Source organism: Meles meles, chromosome 6, assembly GCF_922984935.1.
Source record: "Meles meles chromosome 6, mMelMel3.1 paternal haplotype, whole genome shotgun sequence".
Classification (NCBI taxonomy): domain Eukaryota; kingdom Metazoa; phylum Chordata; class Mammalia; order Carnivora; family Mustelidae; genus Meles; species Meles meles.
Genome location: NC_060071.1, coordinates 132,871,696 through 132,893,300, shown reverse-complemented (window position 1 = coordinate 132,893,300; position 21,605 = coordinate 132,871,696). Strand labels below are relative to the sequence as shown.

Here is a 21,605-nt window from a genome sequence, read left to right as displayed (position 1 = left end):
CTTATTTGGCAAAAGCTGCTCTTCCAGGTTGGGGATCCAGCAGCTCTGTGGGATTGTGAAAGGCAGAGAAAGCAAGCAGTGGGAGAGGAGAGGAGATGCAAGCTTCAACGTCCTCATTTGTGAGATGGTGCCCCTGTTAGCTCCTCCCTCGTGAGATTGTTAGGAGGATCAAGTCCAGAAAAGCGCACACAGACTTAACAATGGTGACCAGGACAGAATGATTGATATGTAGGTTTCCACCATTTTATTTTATTTTATTTTTTAAAGATTTTATTTATTTATTTGACAGAGATCACAAGTAGGCAGAGAGGCAGGCAGAGAGAGAGGAGGAAGCAGGCTACCCACTGAGCAGAGAGTCTGATGTGGGTCTCGATCCCAGGACCCCGGGATCATGACCTGAGCCGAAGGCAGAGGCTTTAACACACGGAACCACCCAGGCGCCCCGGTTTCTACCATTTTAAAAACAAAAATGGCAAAGGTTTTCCCCCTGATTTCTTCAGGGGAAAACCTTGAGAATAGAGTAGGGGAAGCGTGTGCCGCTGGCATGACCCTCCCAGAGACCCCTAAGGCTGGTCTTCTAATGATGAGTGTGCGGCACACTCTTGATCTTACAGGGTCTTCTTGGTCCTTCAGGCTATCCCTCTCATAGCCCAGGGGACTGAGACTCAGGCAGAAGTGAAGGCTGCCTGATAAATGGCAAGACCCAGATATCCTGGTACCAATAAAGCACTTTAAGAATACCAATTAAATTTAAGATTTCTGGCATCATGCTCAGATATCACCTTAATTTTACAGTGTCCTTGATTTTAGTGCTCGCTTTGGCAGCACATATACAGTTTCCTTGATTTTATAGTTTAGGAAAATGGACTGTAAAGTAGCTTGGGGACTGGCCTAGGGTCAGAAGGCCATTTAGGACTTGAATCCCAGTCCCGAGTTCCTAGGCCAGGCTCTAGGTTTGCACAGTCTCATTGACGGGTCCATGGCTCTGCTGCTGTGCCTCGTCTGCCCATCTGATCTGGTCTCCTGCTCACATCTCGGGCCCTCCCATTCTAGCCACACTCCGGCTTACCCCGGGGCCTTTGTAGGTGCCATTCCCCCTGCCTGCCATGTTCTTCCCCTTGGACTTGGCATGGCTGGGTCTTTTGCAACATTGTGGTTTGAGCGTACCTGTCCCTGCCTGGAGAAGCCTTCACCCACTGTACATTTTTAAGGAGAAATCACAGGCCGCTACTGCCCATTCTTCTCTCTTCTTCGTACGGACCATTACCCAGTTTCTCTTGCTTATTGAGTCATTTGTTTAATTTCCGTCTCTCTGCTCTGGAATATCAGCACCACAAGAGCAGAGACGTACCTGTCAAGTTCATCTCTGTGCCTGCCAGTATACTAGAGACACAACAGGTGTGCAGTACATACTTGTTAAGTGAATAAACAAAGATGTTCCAGTTAAAATTTCTCCAAGGAAATGGTCCAAATATTCACTGGCGGGGCTGGTAGCTAATGGCAGTATAGACGGTATTAGTGCATGGAGAGTTCCATCCTTTGGGGCATGGCAAGTGAGGGATGAAGACTCAAGCAAGCACTTCCAGAACCCTTACTCTGTCCCACACCCTGAGGAGCAGTTTACAAGTAAGATCTTATCTAATCATCATGCCGGTCTACGAGGAAAATTATTTTCCCATTTTATAGATGAGGCCATTGAGGCCGTGGCAGGTGAAATCATATCTTCAGGGTTACACATCTAGTACCTGGTAAAGCTGAGATTTAAACACAGGCAGCAGCTGGGCTGCTCTTAACCTCTTCAGTAGGTGATCTTCTGGCCGAGACTCTGTAGAGCAAAGACATCAGCTTAGGTTTTCGTTCACTGAGATGGTCCTGAATCCTCCTACCGGTGAGAGTGTCTTAGCAGCAGACTGGAACCAAATGGCCAAACATTTTCCTTTCTACTGTCTGGAAGCCTCTGACCCCCTTGCTTGCATTGTTCTCACCTGGCCAGGTACCATGAGTCTCTCAGCGCACCTGCCGGGCTCCTTTCATTTGGTTCATTGACTTGCAGCCTCACCTGTGATGCCCTGAGGGCTGTTAGCTCACTCTGTTTCCATCCTTCCATCCCAGGTACCATATCAGTGAACAGCAGGCGCACGCCATTCACCGCCAGCGGGGAGAGTGAGATCCTGGACCTGGAGGGGGACATGTATCTGGGCGGGCTACCAGAGAACCGTGCCGGTCTCATCCTCCCCACTGAGCTCTGGACTGCCATGCTCAACTACGGCTACGTGGGCTGCATCCGTGACCTGTTCATCGACGGGCGCAGCAAGAACATCCGGCAGCTGGCGGAGATGCAGAACGCTGCAGGCGTCAAGTCCTCCTGTTCGCGGATGAGCGCCAAGCAGTGCGATAGCTACCCCTGCAAGAACAACGCTGTGTGCAAGGACGGCTGGAACCGCTTCATCTGCGACTGCACGGGCACTGGCTACTGGGGAAGGACCTGTGAAAGGGGTGAGTTGGCCCTCATGGGTGGCATGCAAGGTCCAGGTGGGCATCATGTATGGCAGGTGTGTCCCGATATAGACCTACCTGTGTTCTCTCCGTGTTACATTCACTGCTCTCCAGATTATACTCTTTCTGGCTCTGGATGCAGGAATTTGTTGAGCTAGGGTTGGATCCTGGAAAGGGAAACTTTAGAGTAAATATTACCAAGCTCATGATACTTTTTGGATTAAGTATGAGACTTTTTCTACCCAGAGTAGGTGAATACTTCTCTTTTGGATTTCTGCATGGGCTAACGAACCTGCTGTTTCATTTATTCATTTAACTCATGCGTTTTGGAACTTTCTACATGCTAGCTCTTGGATTAGGCTTTAAAAATACACTATCGAACAAGGTAGACCCAGGCCTGATCTCATGGAGTTGCTGTCTGTTGGAATATTTAGTCATGAAACAAACAATCACATTTGTGGTGAACTCTGTAAGAAGGCAGCATGATGTATTGGTAAAGGACATGAACACTGGAGCTAGGCTGGGTGAGAAATCTGACCTTTATGGAGTGATGTGAACTTGATCAAGGTAATCAATATCTTTGAGACTTGGTTCCCCCTCTATAAAATAGGGGTAATCAGTTACCTACCACAGAAGGTAGTGGTGATGATTAAGTGAGTTAGATGATGACTTGATAAATGTCAGTGATTGTTACAGTAGTAGTTATTGTCATAAATATCATTAAAAGGAAAATAGAAATTTGGGGGGGGCGGCCTTTGCAGGGGGACCTGGCGTGCTGTGGATGCTCACAGAAAGCTGCTTTCAGGAAGAAATTTGCAATCTGAGACTTGAAACAGGAGTAGGAGTTAGCTTGACAAAGGGTTTGGAGGAAGGCATGTGTCTTACACAAGAAAGAAATGTGCCAAGGGACAGAGGTTAGAAACTGGGTCACAGTTGAGGAAGTCCAACAAGGGCTGGAGTGTGACATGAAGAGGGGGAAGGGCGTGAGAGGTGGCTGAAGAGGAGGGGAGCACCAGTCCAGGAGGCTGGGAGAAGCCCCTTTTCATTCAGCACGTTGGCATCTTGTATTTGCACTGAAGTTCAGTTTGGGAAAAGGGCAGAGATAAAGGTAGAAAGAAGCAGCATCATGGCAAGGAGATTCTGGGCTATAAGCTATGTCCAATTCCAGCTTCGTTTATTCTTTTATATGCCAAGATTATAGACTTTAAGCTGGCTGTCCATAGGTTGTCAGCCTCTATTTTATATGAAGAGATAATTTACATAGTTGCCAAGTGTTTAGTAAAAGTGTAGCTCTGTGGCTTAAAAGATACTCCATATGCAGAAGACATAGTTCTGCTCTCAAGAAGTTTATCATTTGTTTATGGGAGGAGTTGAGAGGTCTCTATGAGAAGTAGTAATAAAATGATACAAGGTGGGCACCTGGGTGGCTCAGTGGAAGCCTCTGCCTTCAGCTCGGGTCATGGTCTCAGGGTCCTGGGATCGAGCCCTTCATTGGGCTCTCTGCTTAGCGGGGAGCCTGCTTCCCCCTCTCCCTGCCTACTGCTCTACTTGTGATCTCTCTCTCTTTCTCTGTGTCAAATAAATAAATAAAAAATTGATACAAGGTAGCAGCATGGGCACTGTTGGTGGACCGGACTGGGAAGGCAGGGAGATTGAGGGAAGAGAAGATTCTTAAGGTGGGAACTGCAAGGTCTCATCCCTACAGGCCATCAGTGGACAGAATTGTCCAATATCAGGAGTCTGGGGATGAGGATGATTCCTGAACGAACTTGGAACAGGGACTGGATGACCAGACAAGGATGTTTTCAAGGACTAGCTTTTGTGAGGGCCACTGTATAATTAGTTAAGGGGTGTTTTAAGAGAACGGTAGATTTTTTTTTTTTTTTTTTTTTTTTTTTACAGCTGGATCAAAAACAGGACACAGCACACTGGGGCAAAGGAGGAAGAGAGAACTGTCTTGGGGCTTGTGGAATGTAAATTCAGTCACTGAATTTTCGAAGCTAGCACAAGCAGAGTAGGAACTAAGATGAGGAGGCAGCCATCTGGCACACAAGTGGGCCACATGGGGTTGGACAGTCTGTCAAGCTCCTAGACTTTTTCCAAACATCATTGTAGGGTAGACCACCCTGGTCCTGGTTTGGGGCAATAGAAATGGCATTTGACCTCTGAGATGAGCGAGACAGTTTTGGTGTAAGCCACACTGTTCCAGATCTCCCACTACCTATGAAGTTGTGTAAGAACCGAAGACCATTTCAGACCTCTCACTCCTTCCCCTTGGGTCTCCTCTCAACCCAAGGGCCTTGGGGCTGCCGAGGACCAACGGCGGTGACTGTAGCCAGCGGCACACGGTGTCTCTGAGCTCACCTATTCTAAAGGGCAGATCCGTGGGAGTTGGTCCAAGATTTGCCAAGAACAGTGAAAGTCACTGCACCTTTATGTTGTCACTTCTGACTAGTCCTTAAGAAGCAGGTGATTGGGGATATATGAGGGACAATGATTCCTGGGACATTGCAGCCAAGTCATCCATTCTGGCCAACCGAGAAGGAGCATAACAAATTTAAGACATTTGATCTATAAGTCGCTCAAATCCCAGACGGTGCAACTGATTGTTTTGTTCCCCTGCTAATTGTTTTTTGGCCCTGTATTGTTCCTGACATCGTGTTCAGAATGAATCAGTGGAGTGTAAAAATGATAGGACTCCACTTGCAAGCAGAGAAAATAGAGTTTCCCAATGACATTGTTTTTCTTTATTGAAACTGATTTCTCCGTGGAGATGCTTTGAGCGTCTTTTGTTCATTTTTATACATGACACAGACATTTATTGACACCCTGGTATGTTATAGGCCCCGTATCAGATTCTGGAAATGCAAAACCACTGACATAGCTCCTCATTTTGTTGAAGGGGTGTACAGTCCTTCCAGCAAAACAAAATGAAATGTGGGAACTGTGCTAACATGTGGTAGATGTTTTGCTTTTTGTTTATAGGGGACAGTAGGGCAAACAGATGGGAGAAGCCATGCCTGTGTAGGGGAGTGATTGTTGGGAAAAGGAGATTTGAGGTTTGTTAGATCTTTTTTCTCCTATTTCTAACAAAACTCTGATCCTATAGGCACTTCTGAAGAGTGGTGAAGGAAAAAAATAGTTGTTAACATTCTTTATGTAAGGACCATGATCCCCTTGGGATACAGGAAAGCTGCCCAACTGTGACCCCATCCATCTGGGCACTCAGTTTACCATTTTCTCTAATTTTTTTTTCTATAAACATTAACCCTAAGCCTAGAAATGATAATTTGTACTAAATGTGGTAATATTAAGATAATTTCGGGGTTCCTGGATGGCTCAGTGGGTTAAGCCTCTGCCTTTGGCTTGGATCATGATCTCAGGGTGCTGGGATGGAGCCCTGCATCGGGCTCTCTGCTCAGTGGGGAGCCTGCTTCCCGCCCCCCTCCTGCCGTCTGCCTCTCTGCATACTTGTGATCTCTGTCTGTCAAATAAATAAATAAAATCTTAAAAAAAAAGATTAAGACAATTTCTAAGGCAGTGTGTCCCAACCAGCCCAAACAGTGTCCTTGACTTGGACTTCATTGTGGGATCAGTCCTTTGGTATCACTGGTCCCACAATAGGAATGGTTGGGTTAGAGAGGCATTTGTTTATATAAAACAGAGAAAGCTTAAGTGGGATGTTAAAAATGGTGTACAGAGAAAAAGCAGAATTGGGGATGGCCCAGGTCAGACACTAGATCATAATAGCCCAAGAACTCAAGCAAACTGAGCAATTATGTTGGTTTGTGGGGCAACACCCAGATCAAAGCTGTCCTCTAGAGACAATGGAATAGGGCAAGGGTCCTAGGAAATATATGAATATGTGAGATCAAGGTTAACTTGCAGGTGTATCTCTTATAGTAAAAATGGACGACTCTTGCCTGTACCCTCATGAGAATGTTTCTGCAGCCTGTGAAGATAGCAACTCTAAATCTTGACGTTTAACAATCGGCTGGATATTATACTTAGATTGTTTTGGGATCTGATACTATTCTAAGATGTAGATCTATCTTCCCAGCCCAATTTTTCAGCTTTAGCTATTTTGGCTTGTTATTCATAGTGATGTGGGAGATGTTTGTCTTCATGACCCAAAAAGCAAAGGCCTGTTTTAGCTGCTTAATGCTAGTCACTTTGGTTAAAATGCTTGTCTGCTGGAAGACCACCTGCCCTCCTGTGAAGCCCTATTGTTTCAAGGAAACATTCTAGCTTGTCTTTCTTAAGAAGATACCATCAGTTGACATGGAACAACCATGGCATCTTCTCTTTGTCCATGTGGCCAAACTGTTCAGTTCAGTTGGTGGGAGCCAAGCATCGATGGCCAAGACTATGAATTTGATTAGTTTGTGGACCATCAAGCTTCAATTTGGTGAGGCCACTGCAGAGTCTATCCTCTCCCCGGCTGGCTTTTTCTGAATGTATGCCATCATTGATTTGGCAAGCGAGAAAGGAGGATTCAGCACAAGTCTATTCCTATGACAAGAAAAGTAACCTACATGTAACTGGGGTGGCCTGGTGCTTAATGGCATGAATGTTAGAGTCAAATAGACTTGGTTTCTGTGACTTACTAGCTAGGTGACCCACAACCAATTTCTCTCTTAATTCTTCTTCTTCTTTTTAAAATTTACTTATTTTATTTATTTGACAGAGATCACAAGTAGGCAGATAGGCAGGCAGAGAGAGGGGAAGGGAAGCAGGCTCCCCGCTGAGCAGAGAGCCAGATGTGGGCCTTGATCCCAGCATGCTGGGATCATGACCTGAGCTGAAGGCAGTGGCTTTAACCCACTGAGCCACCCTGGCGCCCCTCTCTTAATTTTTCTAAGCCTCAGTTTCCTTATCTGTAAAATGAGGACGCTAATACTTTCTAGGTTGTGTTCTTTTGGTTGCAAGCTACAGAACTGACTATGGCTAACAGAGTCAGGGAAGGGGAATTCTCATTCCATAGAGAGGTACTTCACTAACTACCTCTTTAAAAGGGAAGCAGAACAGCTCCAGGGACCCCAAGGCACTGCAACTGACGTGATTCATCTCTCCTAACCTCCAGGTTCTGGATTTTTCTATCTAGAATTGACATATTCCAAAACCAGAAACTGATTGGGCCAATTTGGTTTGTCTGTCTTTCCTTCCATTAACCAGCTCTGTCCAGGTTGGTGATGACCTACAACAGATAGGAAGGATCACCTAGAGGCACATACACCTGTGTGTGTGTGTGTGTGTGTGTGTGTAAGCATATACATACAATGTTACTGAACCATTTTCTTGGTGCTCATCCATGGCTAAGCTCAGCATTCCTGACCCATAAGGCCATATCCTGTTACAGATATCCAGCCGTGTGGAACTGCTTCTGTCTGATACAAGAAAATATTTCCTGGGATCATGGAAATTGGATCCCTTTGAGAATATTAATTGGCACAACCAAGAGAATGTGATGAGAGGGTAAATCTGCTCTTCTCACTGGTTCCTGGGATTCCATTCATCTGATATAAACACCAGCTGAAAACCAAGAATACTGATATTTTGAGTTTTCTCAAGTGACTCTTGTTCTGAAGGAAAAGAGTACAGACAGCAGCTGCTCCCCTTTCCAGCGCAGGAACTTCCCTTTCACCCAACCCCCTGAGTGCTGCTGTGTGCTCCTGGGGTTGTGGCAGCACCTTGTGCCTGGGAAGGCTGAGATCCCACTGTTAGATGGATGGAGATGTGTCATTTGGATGCCATATGGAAATTGTGACATCAGAAATAGTAGAGTTGGCAAGTTCTATTGATGTTTCCTGCACCTAATTCTTGTTTCAGTAGGTGAGGAATTGGAAACATCACTTTAACTTGGAGTAGCTGCAGAATGGTTAAAATTCACGATTCCTCTTAATCTGTTGTACTTTTCATTATATTGAGGAGTCTTTCCTCCCTGTATATCTGAAAGAGGTTAGATTGTAAGGTCATTGAGGGAAAAATAATGCATGAAGTATCTCTGTGTGCCACCCCCCCATCTGAGGGACTGTGCGGTACACATACAATGTGGTCATTAAATGTTGGGGGATCTCAGTCCTCTGTCCTGGGTCTCCTGTTAGTCTGCACACTCCCCTTGGTATCTTCATCCATTGCTATGGTGTCAAAGGTCATCTATATGTCAGTGACTCCCAAATCTCAGATTTCTAGCCTGGAATGCTCTAGAATCCCAGATTTCTGTATCTAGTTGTCTACTTGAGATATCCATTTAGACTTCTGATAGGTGTATTAATCTTAACATTGAAAAACAGAAATTTTGAGTTCTTCCTCCCAGTGTTAGACTTTTTTTTTTTTTTTTAACGTTTTCCCTATCTTAGTAAATGGTATCACAATTGTCTTTGGCATTCTTGTTGATTTTTCTCCGTGATCTCATTAAATCTCTGAGCAAATACCTGTTGATTCCTTAGTTAATCCTATTCTCATCTATTCAACTCTCTCCTCTTCACTACCATCATCATAGGTCAGTCTACACTGATCTTTTTTTTGGACGACTAGATAGCATGTCATATGATTATGGAAAGCTCAAAGTCATTTTGTGCTTTTTGAAAGAGTATTAAAGTTAGATTATTAAAATGTTTCCTATTTAACACATTCCTGCCTAAACTAGCTTTAGATTCAGTGGCTTTTCTTTCCCCAAATTGTAGAAAATGAAGCTGTCATACTTCTTTGGAAATAACTTCGGCATTATCATGGCGATTCCACAAGTAGGCATCTATCTCTTCTCTGTACCCGCTGTGGTGAGCTAAGTTGTGAGGGTGCAAATTAGTAGAAGACATGGTTTCCGTTCTTCATGAACTCAAAGGCTCGTGGAGGGGATGGAGAAGTCGTCTGCAGATTGTAATGCGAATTACTGTGAAGGGCAGTAATTTAGGGAATAATCATAAGGAAGAAAGAGATAACAATTAGAAATCAAAATATGTTTAGCACAATGTATCACTTTATAACTGGTTCTGGAGCCACTGGGGTCTGCTCAGATGGACTCACTGGTTTAGGAATAGAAGAAACCCTAGCTTCCAAGGTCAAATACAATAATGCTGGTCACTTTTGTAGGTTCCAGTGCAATTGAGGATTACCCTCCATTCCCCAGGGATACCCAGGCCCTTTATTTAGGTATGTGACCTTGAGATTCTTACTTGGATTCTCTGGCCTCTCTGTTCTGGAAAAATAAAATGAGGCAGTTAAGTTTCCTGCTCTCTCAGGGCCCTTCCAATTCTAAAACTCTGTGATTCTCAAATGTCATCAGCTTGGCAGTGTCTTTCCTTATCCCGAGGAGAGGGGTAAAGGTGAGTGAAGGGCAGGATAGGAATGCAAGTCCTTGTTCTTTACAGGCTGTGGAACTCTCTGCATTAGGAGGCTGGGTTTAGTTATATCAGCACTGCAATGAAGTACTCTGATTCCTTCCTCTATGAAAATTAATGCCTTAGTGTACCGGGAATACTTCAGGCCCATGATACATAAGTTTTAGTTGACTGATTAATGAATCAAACCTTGGATTTCTTAAGAGCATTAGAAGGCTGTCACCTTTTCCATCCATTTTTTACCCCTTTTGATGTGTAATGACATGTATCAGAGAAATGGGCTTTTTTTTTTTTAAGATTTATTTATTTGACAGACAGAGATCACAAGTAGGCAGAGAGGCAGGCAAAGAGAGGGGTGGGGGAAGCAGGCTCCCTGCTGAGCAGAGAGCCTGATGTGGGGCTCAATCCCAGGACCCTGAGATCATGACCTGAGTCAAAGGCAGAGGCCTTAACCCACTGAGCCACCCAGGCGCCCTGAGAAAGGGGCTTTTTAAGAAATAGACCATTGGTCAACATCAACCAACATGTTCTCACTTTTTCTTATTTGTTGGTGCTTGGCATATACAGTTGTATGTCCAGTGACTACCATAGTGGCAAGAAGCCTTAGCCTCCTCTTTTTCCTCTTCTTGTTTTCTGTGTTTCCCTTCCCACAGACTCAAGATTATATGATCCCCAGAAATTGGCCCAGATTCAGGAACCCGTCCTAAGTGTTACTCCACCAGGTTAGGGTCCAAGACACTGCTAATCACAGCTGCTCCCATAACTTTAAAGAGAGTCAGGGAAGGAGATTCTAGTTCCTCTGGGGTCTTGAAGCTCAAGGACCTCAGAAGGACAGGCTGGGGACTTTGGATGTCTTTGAAAAACCTACAGTTAGGCCTGTGCTTAGCCTGAGAACGTGAGGTCGGAACTTTGGGGCAGCACATGACAGCTGCTTAAAGACATTGCGTGCCTGCTGTGGACTGTCATTCTGCCAAATGCAGGGACATGGTGGCCATTTATATGGCCCCTCTGTACCTTCATTACTTTTATTACTGCCTTTGCTAAAAGCTTCTTCACTACCGGCAGACACCTGCCCATTGTGGCTGCAATCAATCGAGATGCTGCTGAATTATGAGAAACAAGTGCTTTAAAAGGCACACGGATTATCACAGCTTTTTCAAGCATCTCTGGCTCTGTGTGTCTTTTTGTAGGTAGATGAATCCTTGCTTGCTCCCATCAGGGTTACAAGGAAAGGGAATTAAGAGATCTATTTATTGAGGGAAATTCTGTGCCTGCTCTCTGTTAAGTCCTGGGCCATTTAACCCTCGCATCCACTCTGCAGCCTGCATATTATGATCCTCATTTTCTGGATGAAGAAACGAAGGGCTGGATGCATTCATTCCAAAGCACCTATTGAACACCGTGTGCTGGAGACTGTGTTGAGCCCTGAGGATACAGAGCACTGATTGTGTCCCTCCCCCCACACACACCAATAAATTCTGATCCCTGAGGAAGGTGACACATAAATGCAGGGTGTAAGATCATGGACAGCATCGCAGATTAGGTGACGCTCAAGCTGAGGCTTGGTAGAGTAGCAGGACTTTGCCCAGTAGACCAGGCAGACCAGACAGGTAAATGCATTCTAGGCAGAGGGAACCGATATGCACAGGTGACTTTGGTAAATAGGAATTTTCTCATGTGGATGGAATCTAAAGTGTGGGAGTAGGAACGTTTTAGAAGGTGTGGCTGGAGGGGTGGCTGGGCCAGTTGTGAGGTACCTCATTTGCACCTCGTAAGCTTGGACCTTATCTCACAGGAGGCATGCCATTTTTAGCGGTGGGATGACAGAATGGCATGTGGGAGACAGGAGCCCACAGATCACTGTACATTAGTTCTGTTTGCATTTGCATTAATTCAGGAATGAGAACCAAGAGCCCCCAGTGAGGTAGAGAGAAATGGAGGTTGAGTTTTGGGGACCCACCCAATAGATATTTAAGGGGCAGTGTCAGTGGGACTTAATTGTACAACAGCTAAAGAGCAGCCAGGACTGGATTAGAATGAGGGTTTGGCCAGCGAAGTTCCTGTGTTTTCTCTGTTCTACTCAGCCTTCTCAGATCAGCCAGAGGTTCTTAGAAGGAGTGGGGAGGGCATAGCTTAGGAGTCACCTACATGCGCAGGCCCTGCCCTGAACATATGTGACCAACCCTTTGTCTGTGCCTCGGTTTCCATGTTTACCACCAGGAATATCCATGGTGGCTGCTTACTTGGCTTATTGGGAACCTCTGTTGCAGAGTCAAAGTGAGCGATGTGCTCACGTTTATGCAGATAAGCCAACATGCCCCTTTTTGAATCTAGAGTTCAGCAATTCAAGAATGAAAAAAATTATCTGTCTGATGTTTTTATCCCATTTTTTTCCTGTTTTGTAGAAATAACCTAGATAAGATTTTTGCGTTTAAGCATAAGATACAGGTTGGAACTTGAAAGTGGGAAGGAGGGTTGTGCCAGAAGGGAAAATAACCAAAGCACATGCTTCTCCATACTTCAGGGGATTTGTACTTGGAATCAAGGCATGATCCTGGTATAATCCTAGATTCTGAAGAATTACATTAAAATGCTCTGTTGATCATAACTGTGATGATCTTGACTAAGCTCTCTGGCATAGATTTGATGGGAAAAGTAATGGTAGTTTCGTTATCTATTGTAAAACTGGACATATTTGCGATTAAGCCAAAAGATCCTTTCCTTAGAGATAGGAAAACCAGATTTTTAAATTTTCCTGTATTTGGGTTTCTCATTAGGACTTTACAGCAATGACACCCAGTACCGAGGATTGCATATGTGTCTGTGTGTAGAGCATATGTGTATAATTTCCTTCCAGTTTCCCAGGCTTTCCTCTGTTTTATCACGGGATCTGTTTTAATCCAGTTTCGGATTATGAAGGGCGGGAGAGAGCAGCCATGTAGCAATCATGAAGAGCAAGCAAAAACTCAAAACCCGAAACTGGACTGACTCAAAGAAAACCAGGCAGAGTGTGAAGAGTCATAGATTTATAGATGCCATCTGGCACTACCCCCCCCCCCCAGTTTTTGGTTGAGGAAACTGGGGCCTCCAGGTAGGAATTGAGTTGCTCAAAGGGTAGACTATAATGTTCTTAACAACCCCTCACTTCAGTTCCCTTGCTTGAATTTTTCAAAGCAATACGCGCAGGCAGTGTCTGTATATATTTTGTGAAGGTGTATGTACTAAGCAGTAGGAGAAGCATTTGGTCAATCTCCAGTAATTTAGTCTTATTGGTAAATTGTATTTGAAATGTTGGCAACTGATTTAGAGAGAAGGAAGGTGAAGAGAAGACGTGGATACATTTCTCTTTTCTTCCTTTCATCCCCCATCCCATTTTGCCCCATAAACAAATAAACCCAGCCCCATAGAGAGGGTGTGCTTCTGGGACTTGAAGCTGGAAACCCTGGATCTGAGCAGCTCTTGGAAGACCCCCTTCTGTGGGCTATTGGACTGCCATTTCCCTGGCAAAGAGATGCAATCTTCCTTGGAGAAGATCATTTCATGCTTCTTAGCATGTTTAACCTTTACAACAAGGCATTCTCATCAAAATGTCGACAAACCCCAACAGAGTCTTTTGAGAGGCTAGTAAATCAGAAACCTTATGAAATCTGAGGGATTAGCATGCTCTCTTCTTTGTTTCCCCAGGGAAAAAAAGCCCGATGCCTTTCAGATTTTAATCTTCTCTGCAGGCCCCTTGTCTGGAGTTGCCTGTTGTGGCCCACTGGTATTTGAATATTATTTTCCTACTGTTGCCCCTGGCCACATGCTCACACCAGCCAAGGGTAGCATGTTCTGTATCTCCATCAGCGACATTGTAAAGGGAAGATAACTGCTCTGATGTTTGCTCAGTTGAATTATTCCCACACTTCAAGTCTTCCTTTCTGGATGTGAAGTTAGTGGCTGGCTCTTAATGTCACCACACTTGGTGGCTGGCTGCTGCTCACAAGGACCGCATCTCCCGCTGGGTGTCTCTTGTCCTCTTGCTCCATTTTTCAGTCTGTAATGAAACTTCTTCCACAAACAACCCAACTTCTCCAGTCACTGCAAAGTGGGGCCTCCTGTGAAGGTCTACAACGTCAGGTCTATGTGGAGTACAGATGTGGGAAGAAAATTATGCTCAGTTTACATCTGAGGAATGGTAGGGTCAAGGATAGATTAAAAAACCTGTCCAAGGTTGTCTAGTTCTTCTGGGCCCTCCACACCCAAACCCACTCTTTTCTGATCAGTAATACTCTACGAGTTCTAGTGATAAGGGAGCTCACCTCCCATTCATTTCTGCGTAGCCCTGAATATTCTAAGAATCTGCTTTTGGGGCACCTGGGTGGCTCATTTGGTTAAGCGTTTGTCTTCAGCTCAGGTCATGAATCCAGGGTCCTGGGATAGTGTCCCATGTTGGGGGGGGGTCCCTGCTCTGCAGGGAGTCTGCTTCTCCTTCTGCCCCCCACCCCCCTCATTCTCTCAATCTCTCTCTCGCTTAAATAAATAAATAAATCTTTTAAAAAGATTTCCTTTTGCCATTAACTGAAGTCTCAATTCTTCTAATAATCTTTTTTTTTTTTTTTTTTGAAGACTTTACTTATTTGACAGAGACAGTGAGAGAGGGAACATAAGCAGGGGAAGTGGGAGAGGGAGAAACAGGCTCCCCACCGAGCAGGGAGCCCAATGTGGGGCCTGATCCCAGGACACTGGGATTATGACCTGAGCCAAAGGCAGATGCTTGATGACTGAGCCACCCAGGCACCCCATCAATTCTTTTATTATCTTTCTTTTGATATTGGTTCAGGCTTTGGCAACGGTACAGGATTTATCCACTCAGGTGACATTTATTCAGTACTCAGTATGCCACGGACACCCGGGTTATATAGAACTGATCGAACCTAAACCCTCTTCTCCAACAGACTTTCAGTTATTTCAAGAGGACTGTCTTTTTCCACTGAAGTGTTGTCAGTCATTCTCAGGATAGATATCACTGCCTGCTTCAACTACTCCTCCCCTGTTGGGGTCGTGAGTTCCTTCATAATCTAGTGGTCACTGAAGTGGCTGGAGGAAGGGGAGAGGGGCCATGCACTCCCTCAATGGAGGCATGGTGTCCAGTGCCAGGGAGCTGTGTGAAGCTGGGAAGCCTCTTAAGCAGCAGGCATGCCTTATTAAAGCAACGGCCTAAGTGATTATCAGACACTGTGACATCATATGGACTATGGGCTCATGTGGCCAGTGGGATTCACTGGTGTATTTATGCTTTTGCTAGTTTCTTAACCTAAAAAAAATGCCTTGGGTCCACAGTAGACTGTGTACATTTGCTGCCGATTGCATTTCTTAAAATAGTTCTAGACTAGGTGGGTTAAAGCACTTGTTTCAAAGCAAGGCTGAATTTATTTTTTACCATATGAACTTCTCAGGGTATCACTCAACAAGGAAACCAGGTTTTTGCCAAGTATCAGCCAATAGAGAATTATGGGATGCTAGAGCTGGTCACAGCCTTAAGAGTCATCTAGTCTGGTTATGATAGTTTACAAAGGAAGAAGTGGGGTTCTCCATTGTGTGAGTTGTCCAGGATCAAACAGGCAGTCTTGGTGGGTCTTCTGACTCAGGATTTTGAGTCCTGCACTGGGACTCTTGGTCCTAAGGCCATGTCAGGAGGTGCTCTAACTTAGTGGTTTTGGTATGGTCATTCTGCGTAGATAACAATGGTTGTGTACAACAACCGAGAACCTTTCTGCATAAGCTCAGGGACTCCTTGCCATTTTTTTTTTAACATGTAATAGTCCCTTTATTTATTGCAAATAGGCTGGGCGATTAATTCACAGTTAGCAACTTATGGCCTGGAAAATCTCATTACCCGAACTTTGCATTATCAACACATCTGTTTAAAAAGAAGGCTTAAAGAAGTGGTCTGAATATCTAGATTCCTGATCCTCTCCAAGAAGGGGGAGAAGCACTGAAAGGCAGTTTTGGAGGGAGTGTGGAAGGTAGCAAGGTTGTCAAAGCTGCGGAAATTCACACATCAGGGGGTGTAAAAAGGGAATCCACATTTATTGAGTACCTACTATGTGCCAGATATGGTTTGGTGCTTAGGTTAAGGTGTAGGAGCTTTGGAGTCAGACAGGGCTAGGTATGAAACCCAGTTCCGTCACAGATTACCATGCAATCTTGGGTGCATTTTAACCTCTCTGAGCCTCTGTTTCCCAAACTATATAAACAAGTCTTTTGGGGATTGTCGTGAGGCTTAAATAAAATGATTATGTAAAAATATTAGCATGATACCTGCGACTTCATACATGTTTAATGCATAGAATAAGCTTATAAAGTGTGTGGTAGCATTAGGATTTTTAAGATAATTAAGCCAAGGCCCAGAAAGATGAAATAAGTTGCCATAGTCACAAATACTAGGTAGGATAAACGCAGTCCATTAGGTTTTGTATTATATTTTGCCATTCCTTAACAGGGGAGATCTTGGACATGCTGGGATCAGGTGCTTTGAAAGGGGAAAAGAATGTGGGAAGTATAGAGAGTACAGAGCCCATTTTTGGTTTATCTGCCAACTTTGTGCATTCCCTGCTTCAAGACTTTTGACTGAGGGGACGCCTGGGTGGCTCAGTTGGTTAAGTGGCTGCCTTCGGCTCAGGTCATGATCCTGGCGTCTTGGGATCGAGTCCCACATCGGACTCCTTGCTCAGCAGGGAGCCTGCTTCTCCCTCTGCCTCTGCTGCCGCTCTGTCTGCCAGTGCTTGCTCACTCTCTCTCCCTCTCTCTCTGACAAATAAATAAATAAAATCTTTAAAAAAAAAAAAGACTTTGAGTGAGTGAAGTTGAGGAATAAGCAGACAAGGAAACTGCCCATCTGCAGTAAATTCAGGATTTAGGAAAGCAATCAGGATCTTCCATATCCTCTTGCCCACTTTTGATTCCTAAACAAAGGTGAGGAACTCTAAGTTTTCATGGGCTGGTCCAGAAAAGCTTGGGGGGTGCCCTGGACTAGGAAGACAAACGTTGTCCTATGACAATTTATCCGGGGTTAACACACACTCTCTCGTTCCTCAGTCACGAAACTGGACCTTTCTCAATTTTATTTTGCTTGTCTGTTTCCTGCCGTAGCCCCTGAACCATCAAGCTCTTATCAAACATCCCAGCGCCAGGGCTAAAAAAGGAGCCCAGTCTGTGTTGTGGAGGGAAAAAGTGGAAGGATGACTGGAAGCCTAAATGAATGGGACTAACTCTAAGATTTACGTCCCCAAAGTTAGAATTCTGGTTTAGTATCTCATTTAGAGAAATTGAGAAATTTAGAGAAACTTGGTGCCTGAACACCCCTCCTCCCCACCCTACGACCACACACAGGTTAAGATTTTCTGGTAGGCAGAGGTGAGAAGTCTAGAGAAGTCTAGAGAAGTCTCCTCCAGGAATTCCCTTAGGCAGGGTGTAGCCTCTTGGTCGCAGCAATTCCCATAACCCAGAATTAGCTGTTGAGAGGCGAGATCCAGTGTTGCTCAAAGTGAACGGATGGGTGGGGGGGGAGGGAGCTCCGATAGAAGGCGAAGGGGATTTACACCTTCAGAGCAGGCATTTCTACCAACGGGGCTAACGATGGTGCTGACCTTGCAGCTCTCCTTAGTGAGAGAAGCCCCCAGTGGGGTCCAGTGGGTCCCCTCCCATGTCACCCTTGCCTTTTATCCTCCTTCCCCTTCTTTATCTCCTCTCTTCTTCATTATTTCTTCCACCTCAACCCTACACAACCCTTTCTCCCCTTCTCTCTCCATTTTTGATGCTTACACAGCAACAATGTCTACCTTTGAATGGGCAGTTCCCTTGTGGAGGGATGAAATTGATGCTTGTTTATTCAGCATGATAGGCCTGGAAGCTGCCATAAAATGGGGGCTGCCAAAAGCAGGAAGGTGGCTGGTGCCCAGGGCTACCGTAAGTGGCAGCCAGTAGAAGGGACGAGAGGATGGTCCCAGGCCTCTGAAAGCACTTCATCTAGCCTGAAGCTGTCTCCATGTGAACTGTGATCATTGAGACAGGGTCTCAGCAATAGGGAGCAATGACTCTACAGAACTGGGTGGCTAAAGCACGAGGGGGAGAAATGGGCAGAGTATTCTTGACCTGGCTGCTTCAAAAGAGCAGCCTCTGACTGGGCTGGGTGGTTGGGTTTGCACCTTGGGCTTTCTGTAAAGGGAGACTGACGCCTGACAGTGAGGTAGCGTGTCCTCAGGATGAAGCTGAATCGAATTACTTCTCCATAAAATTTCTTTTCCTCTTTCTTTCTCCCTTCAGTCCTCTCACTTCTTTCTCACCTCTCTTGCACCTTCTTTCTTTTCTTTCTGCCATCCCTTCAGGCTCATTTTGTTTCCTTCCTATGTGGAGAATGTTTGGCTCATCCCATCTCTTCGCTACTGAGTTGCCTTGAGTCATTGATGTTATGAATCCTGACTTTGGTTGGACTGTTAGTCTGTCTTCATAAAATGCTACTTATAAACCAGTTTCTACCTTAGAGCTCGAGAGGCGTGTTTACCACTGTTGGGAAGAAGCCTCCTAAAGAATTGTTCTTAGTGGCCTTATTGTCAACCTTCTAGGTCATGGATCTCCATTAAAAGGAAAATGAACATTGATTTTTATGATTACAAAAGCAATATATTCTCTAGAAAGTTTGGACTGTGTGAAAATTTATTCAGCTTTTAGTTAGCCAGTATTAACTGAGTACCTGTTTCATGGCAGATAATTAAAAAAAACCTCAAACCAAGCATAGTTATATCAGAGATGGTCATTGTTAACCTAGTGGTATGCTTTATTCCATTCCTTTGGACAATGTATATATACAATATATTTTGATGTCATTTTAAAAAGTAATTCTATCCTGACTTTGTTCAGTTAGAATTACATCGTATGTATTATATAATTTCATAATTATACCATAATTTCAATTTAGCCTTATATCACAACCTTTATCTCAAATCATAAAATTTCAAAAATATGATTTTTATTTATTTATTTGACAGAGATTACAAGTAGGCAGAGAGGCAAGCATGGGGGGGCGGGAAGCAGGCTCCCCACTGAGCAGAGAGCCTGACATGGGGCTCCATCCCAGGACCCTGGGATCATGACCTGAGCCGAAGGCAGAGGCTTAACCCACTGAGCCCCCCCAGGTGCCCCTCAAAAATAAGACTTTTAATGACTTCCCATTAGGTATATTTGCCAGCTACTGCCTCAGTCATGTTGTTAATAAGCCACTTGAGAACTTAGTGGCTTACAACAAGCAATATTTAAATGGTATGCTGGCAGGTTGGGGTGCTGTGAGATGGCTGCATAGAGCTGCAGGTTTTGATGATCTCCACATTTTCCTTGGACCCTGCCTGGGGAATATTATCTTGGCAAATGGCAGGGAATGGAAGAAGCAGCATAGAAGCATTTTGTGTCTCCTAAGACCTCTGTCTGCATCCTGTACACTGTCATTTCTGTCCACATTCCCTGGGTCAAAGCAAGTCATGTGGCCAAGCCCACTTACTCTAGTGGAAGATACTGAAAAGTGACAGGCAAAGCGTATAATACAAAAAAACCCAGGGAAGGTGTGAAGAATTATCAACAGCGATCCAGTCTACCTTAGTAGACTGTCCGATTTTTTTGCTATCACTAGGTGCTCAAAGCAGACTAGCCGTTAATGGGTGAAGGGGAGTGGGAGGTACAGGCTTACAGTTATGGGATGATTAAGTCGTGGGGATAAAAGGTGCAGCATAGGGAATACAGCAAATGGTACTGTAATAGTGTTGTGTGGTGACAGATGGTAGCAACACTTGTGATGAGCATAGCATAATGTATAAACTTATTGATTCACTATGTTGTACACCTGAAACTGTTATAACATTGTGTCAACTACAGTAAAAAAAAAAAAAAAAAAGACTAGTTATTGATCTTTGCTGTTAGCCTCTAATGTACCCCATATTGGTATTAGGCCTATCATGGAATCCTTTTCCAACCATGTAGGCTTCAGAGGACATGAGAGCCTTCTTCACTAGCCCCATTATCTCTTCTGTGCTTTGTGGTTCTAATATATTTTTCTTTAATTTTTTTAAAGATTTTATTTATTTATTTGATAGGGAATCTGCTTTTAAGTACCATTAGTTCAAAAAAAAAAGGGCAGGCCATTCTGTCTTTGACTAGGTTGCTTACTCTAGTGGGAAGAGTGGGGAGAGATTGGTTAAAACCAAAGGAATAATTATAGGACATTTATTATGTGCAACTTAACTGTGCACTCTGGGAGGTAGAGAGAAGTAGTAACTAATTACTTAACTACTTTAAAAAGGAGGTGTGTATGTATTAGCAAAGCCATAATTTTTTTAAATTTTATGTGTTTATTTATTTGACAGAGAGAGAGAGATCACAAGTAGGCAGAGAGGCAGGCAGAGAGAGAGGGGGAAGCAGGCTTCCCGCCGAGCAGGGAGCCTGACATGAGACTCAATCCCAGAACCCTGGGATCATGACCTGAGCCAAAGGCAGGTGCTCAAGCTGAAGGCAGGCCCTCATTGCACTGAGCCACCCAAGTGCCCCCCAATAAATCTTTCTATTGATACTTCAACTGATCACATCTCTAGGAATTTGATATCTTACTTCACAGATTGCCTTCTAGACCTGATAAGAAATTAGCTCTGCTTTTAATGCAGAGAATGCTTACGACCATTACCATAGAAGGGCTTGAAGAGATAAAGCCTAGACCTAGTAGGGTCAGTTCCAGAAGATCATTAGCCTCAGAATGTAGAGGTGAGGCAGAAGGATTGGATAACCGGTTTGAGATTTGCCCTCCAGAACATAATGGAGAGAGTCCGTGAGAGGCCAGTGGAATAAGATGCGCAGACGCTGCATTCTCCAGGGATGACTGAATCCAATTATTTGCTTATTAATTTAACTGATTTAAAATCAGAATCACTTAATTCCATTCTTACAACCTGTACTGATTTACTCTTTATGTCTGGAACCCTTTTTTTAACTGAGATTTTTTTCAAGGCTCTGAGGAATATATATATTGCTTAAGGTTCTGGTATTCAGGCTGCTATTTTTTTTAAATATTTTATTTATTTATTTGACAGAGGGAGAGAGATCACAAGTAGGCAGAGCAGCAGGCAGAGAGAGAGGGGGAATCAGGCTCCCCACTGAGCAGAGAGCCTGATGCAGGGCTTGATCCCAGGACCCTGAGATCATGACCTGAGCCGAAGGCAGAGGTTTAACCCACTGAGTCACCCAGGTGCCCCCAGGCTGCTATTTTTGGCACTTTTCTGTTCTTAACGCTTGGGATCCCACTTCTCTATGGGTAGGTCTTTTAATTTTGTTTCTTTTGTATTTGTACTTCTGTTTTCAGTTTGTGTTTAGTTTTTGAAATACATACTCTATTTCTCAAATTAGATAACATGCCCTGGGAAGGCCAGGGCCAGGACTTCTCCCCTGCCCAGTACCTGGCATGTAGAATGTTCCCAACACCTGTTTGTTGATGCTCATAGGTTCAGATCACAGAGATCCTCAATATTTTCATCCCAAGATTGGACAGATCTTCTCTTCATGCATATGTTCTCCCTCCCATGCAGATCACTTTGTTCTAGGCTCATATTTAATGTTTACATCCAAACTTTCTTGCAGGAAACCTAGTTTATGTATTCATTTCAAAGGTAATTTTCTAAGGAAGGAATGTGATCATCTAAGCAAAATTTGCCAATGTCAGGGCATCAGTCATTCCTAGAAGGGCCGTTTTTG

At 44.3% G+C, this 21,605-nt stretch overlaps 1 protein-coding gene across 26 annotated transcripts in view; it reads left to right on the top strand.

Annotated features, from left to right (window-relative positions):
* NRXN3 (neurexin 3) overlaps positions 1-21,605 on the top strand; it is a 1,600,055-nt gene that overhangs the window by 533,197 nt on the left and 1,045,253 nt on the right. For all 26 annotated transcript variants that reach the window (XM_046009334.1, XM_046009311.1, XM_046009316.1 and 23 more), the window contains one exon: positions 2,113-2,496. In XM_046009334.1, the coding sequence (XP_045865290.1) occupies positions 2,113-2,496 (384 nt within the window). The remainder of the gene's footprint in view (positions 1-2,112; positions 2,497-21,605) is intronic.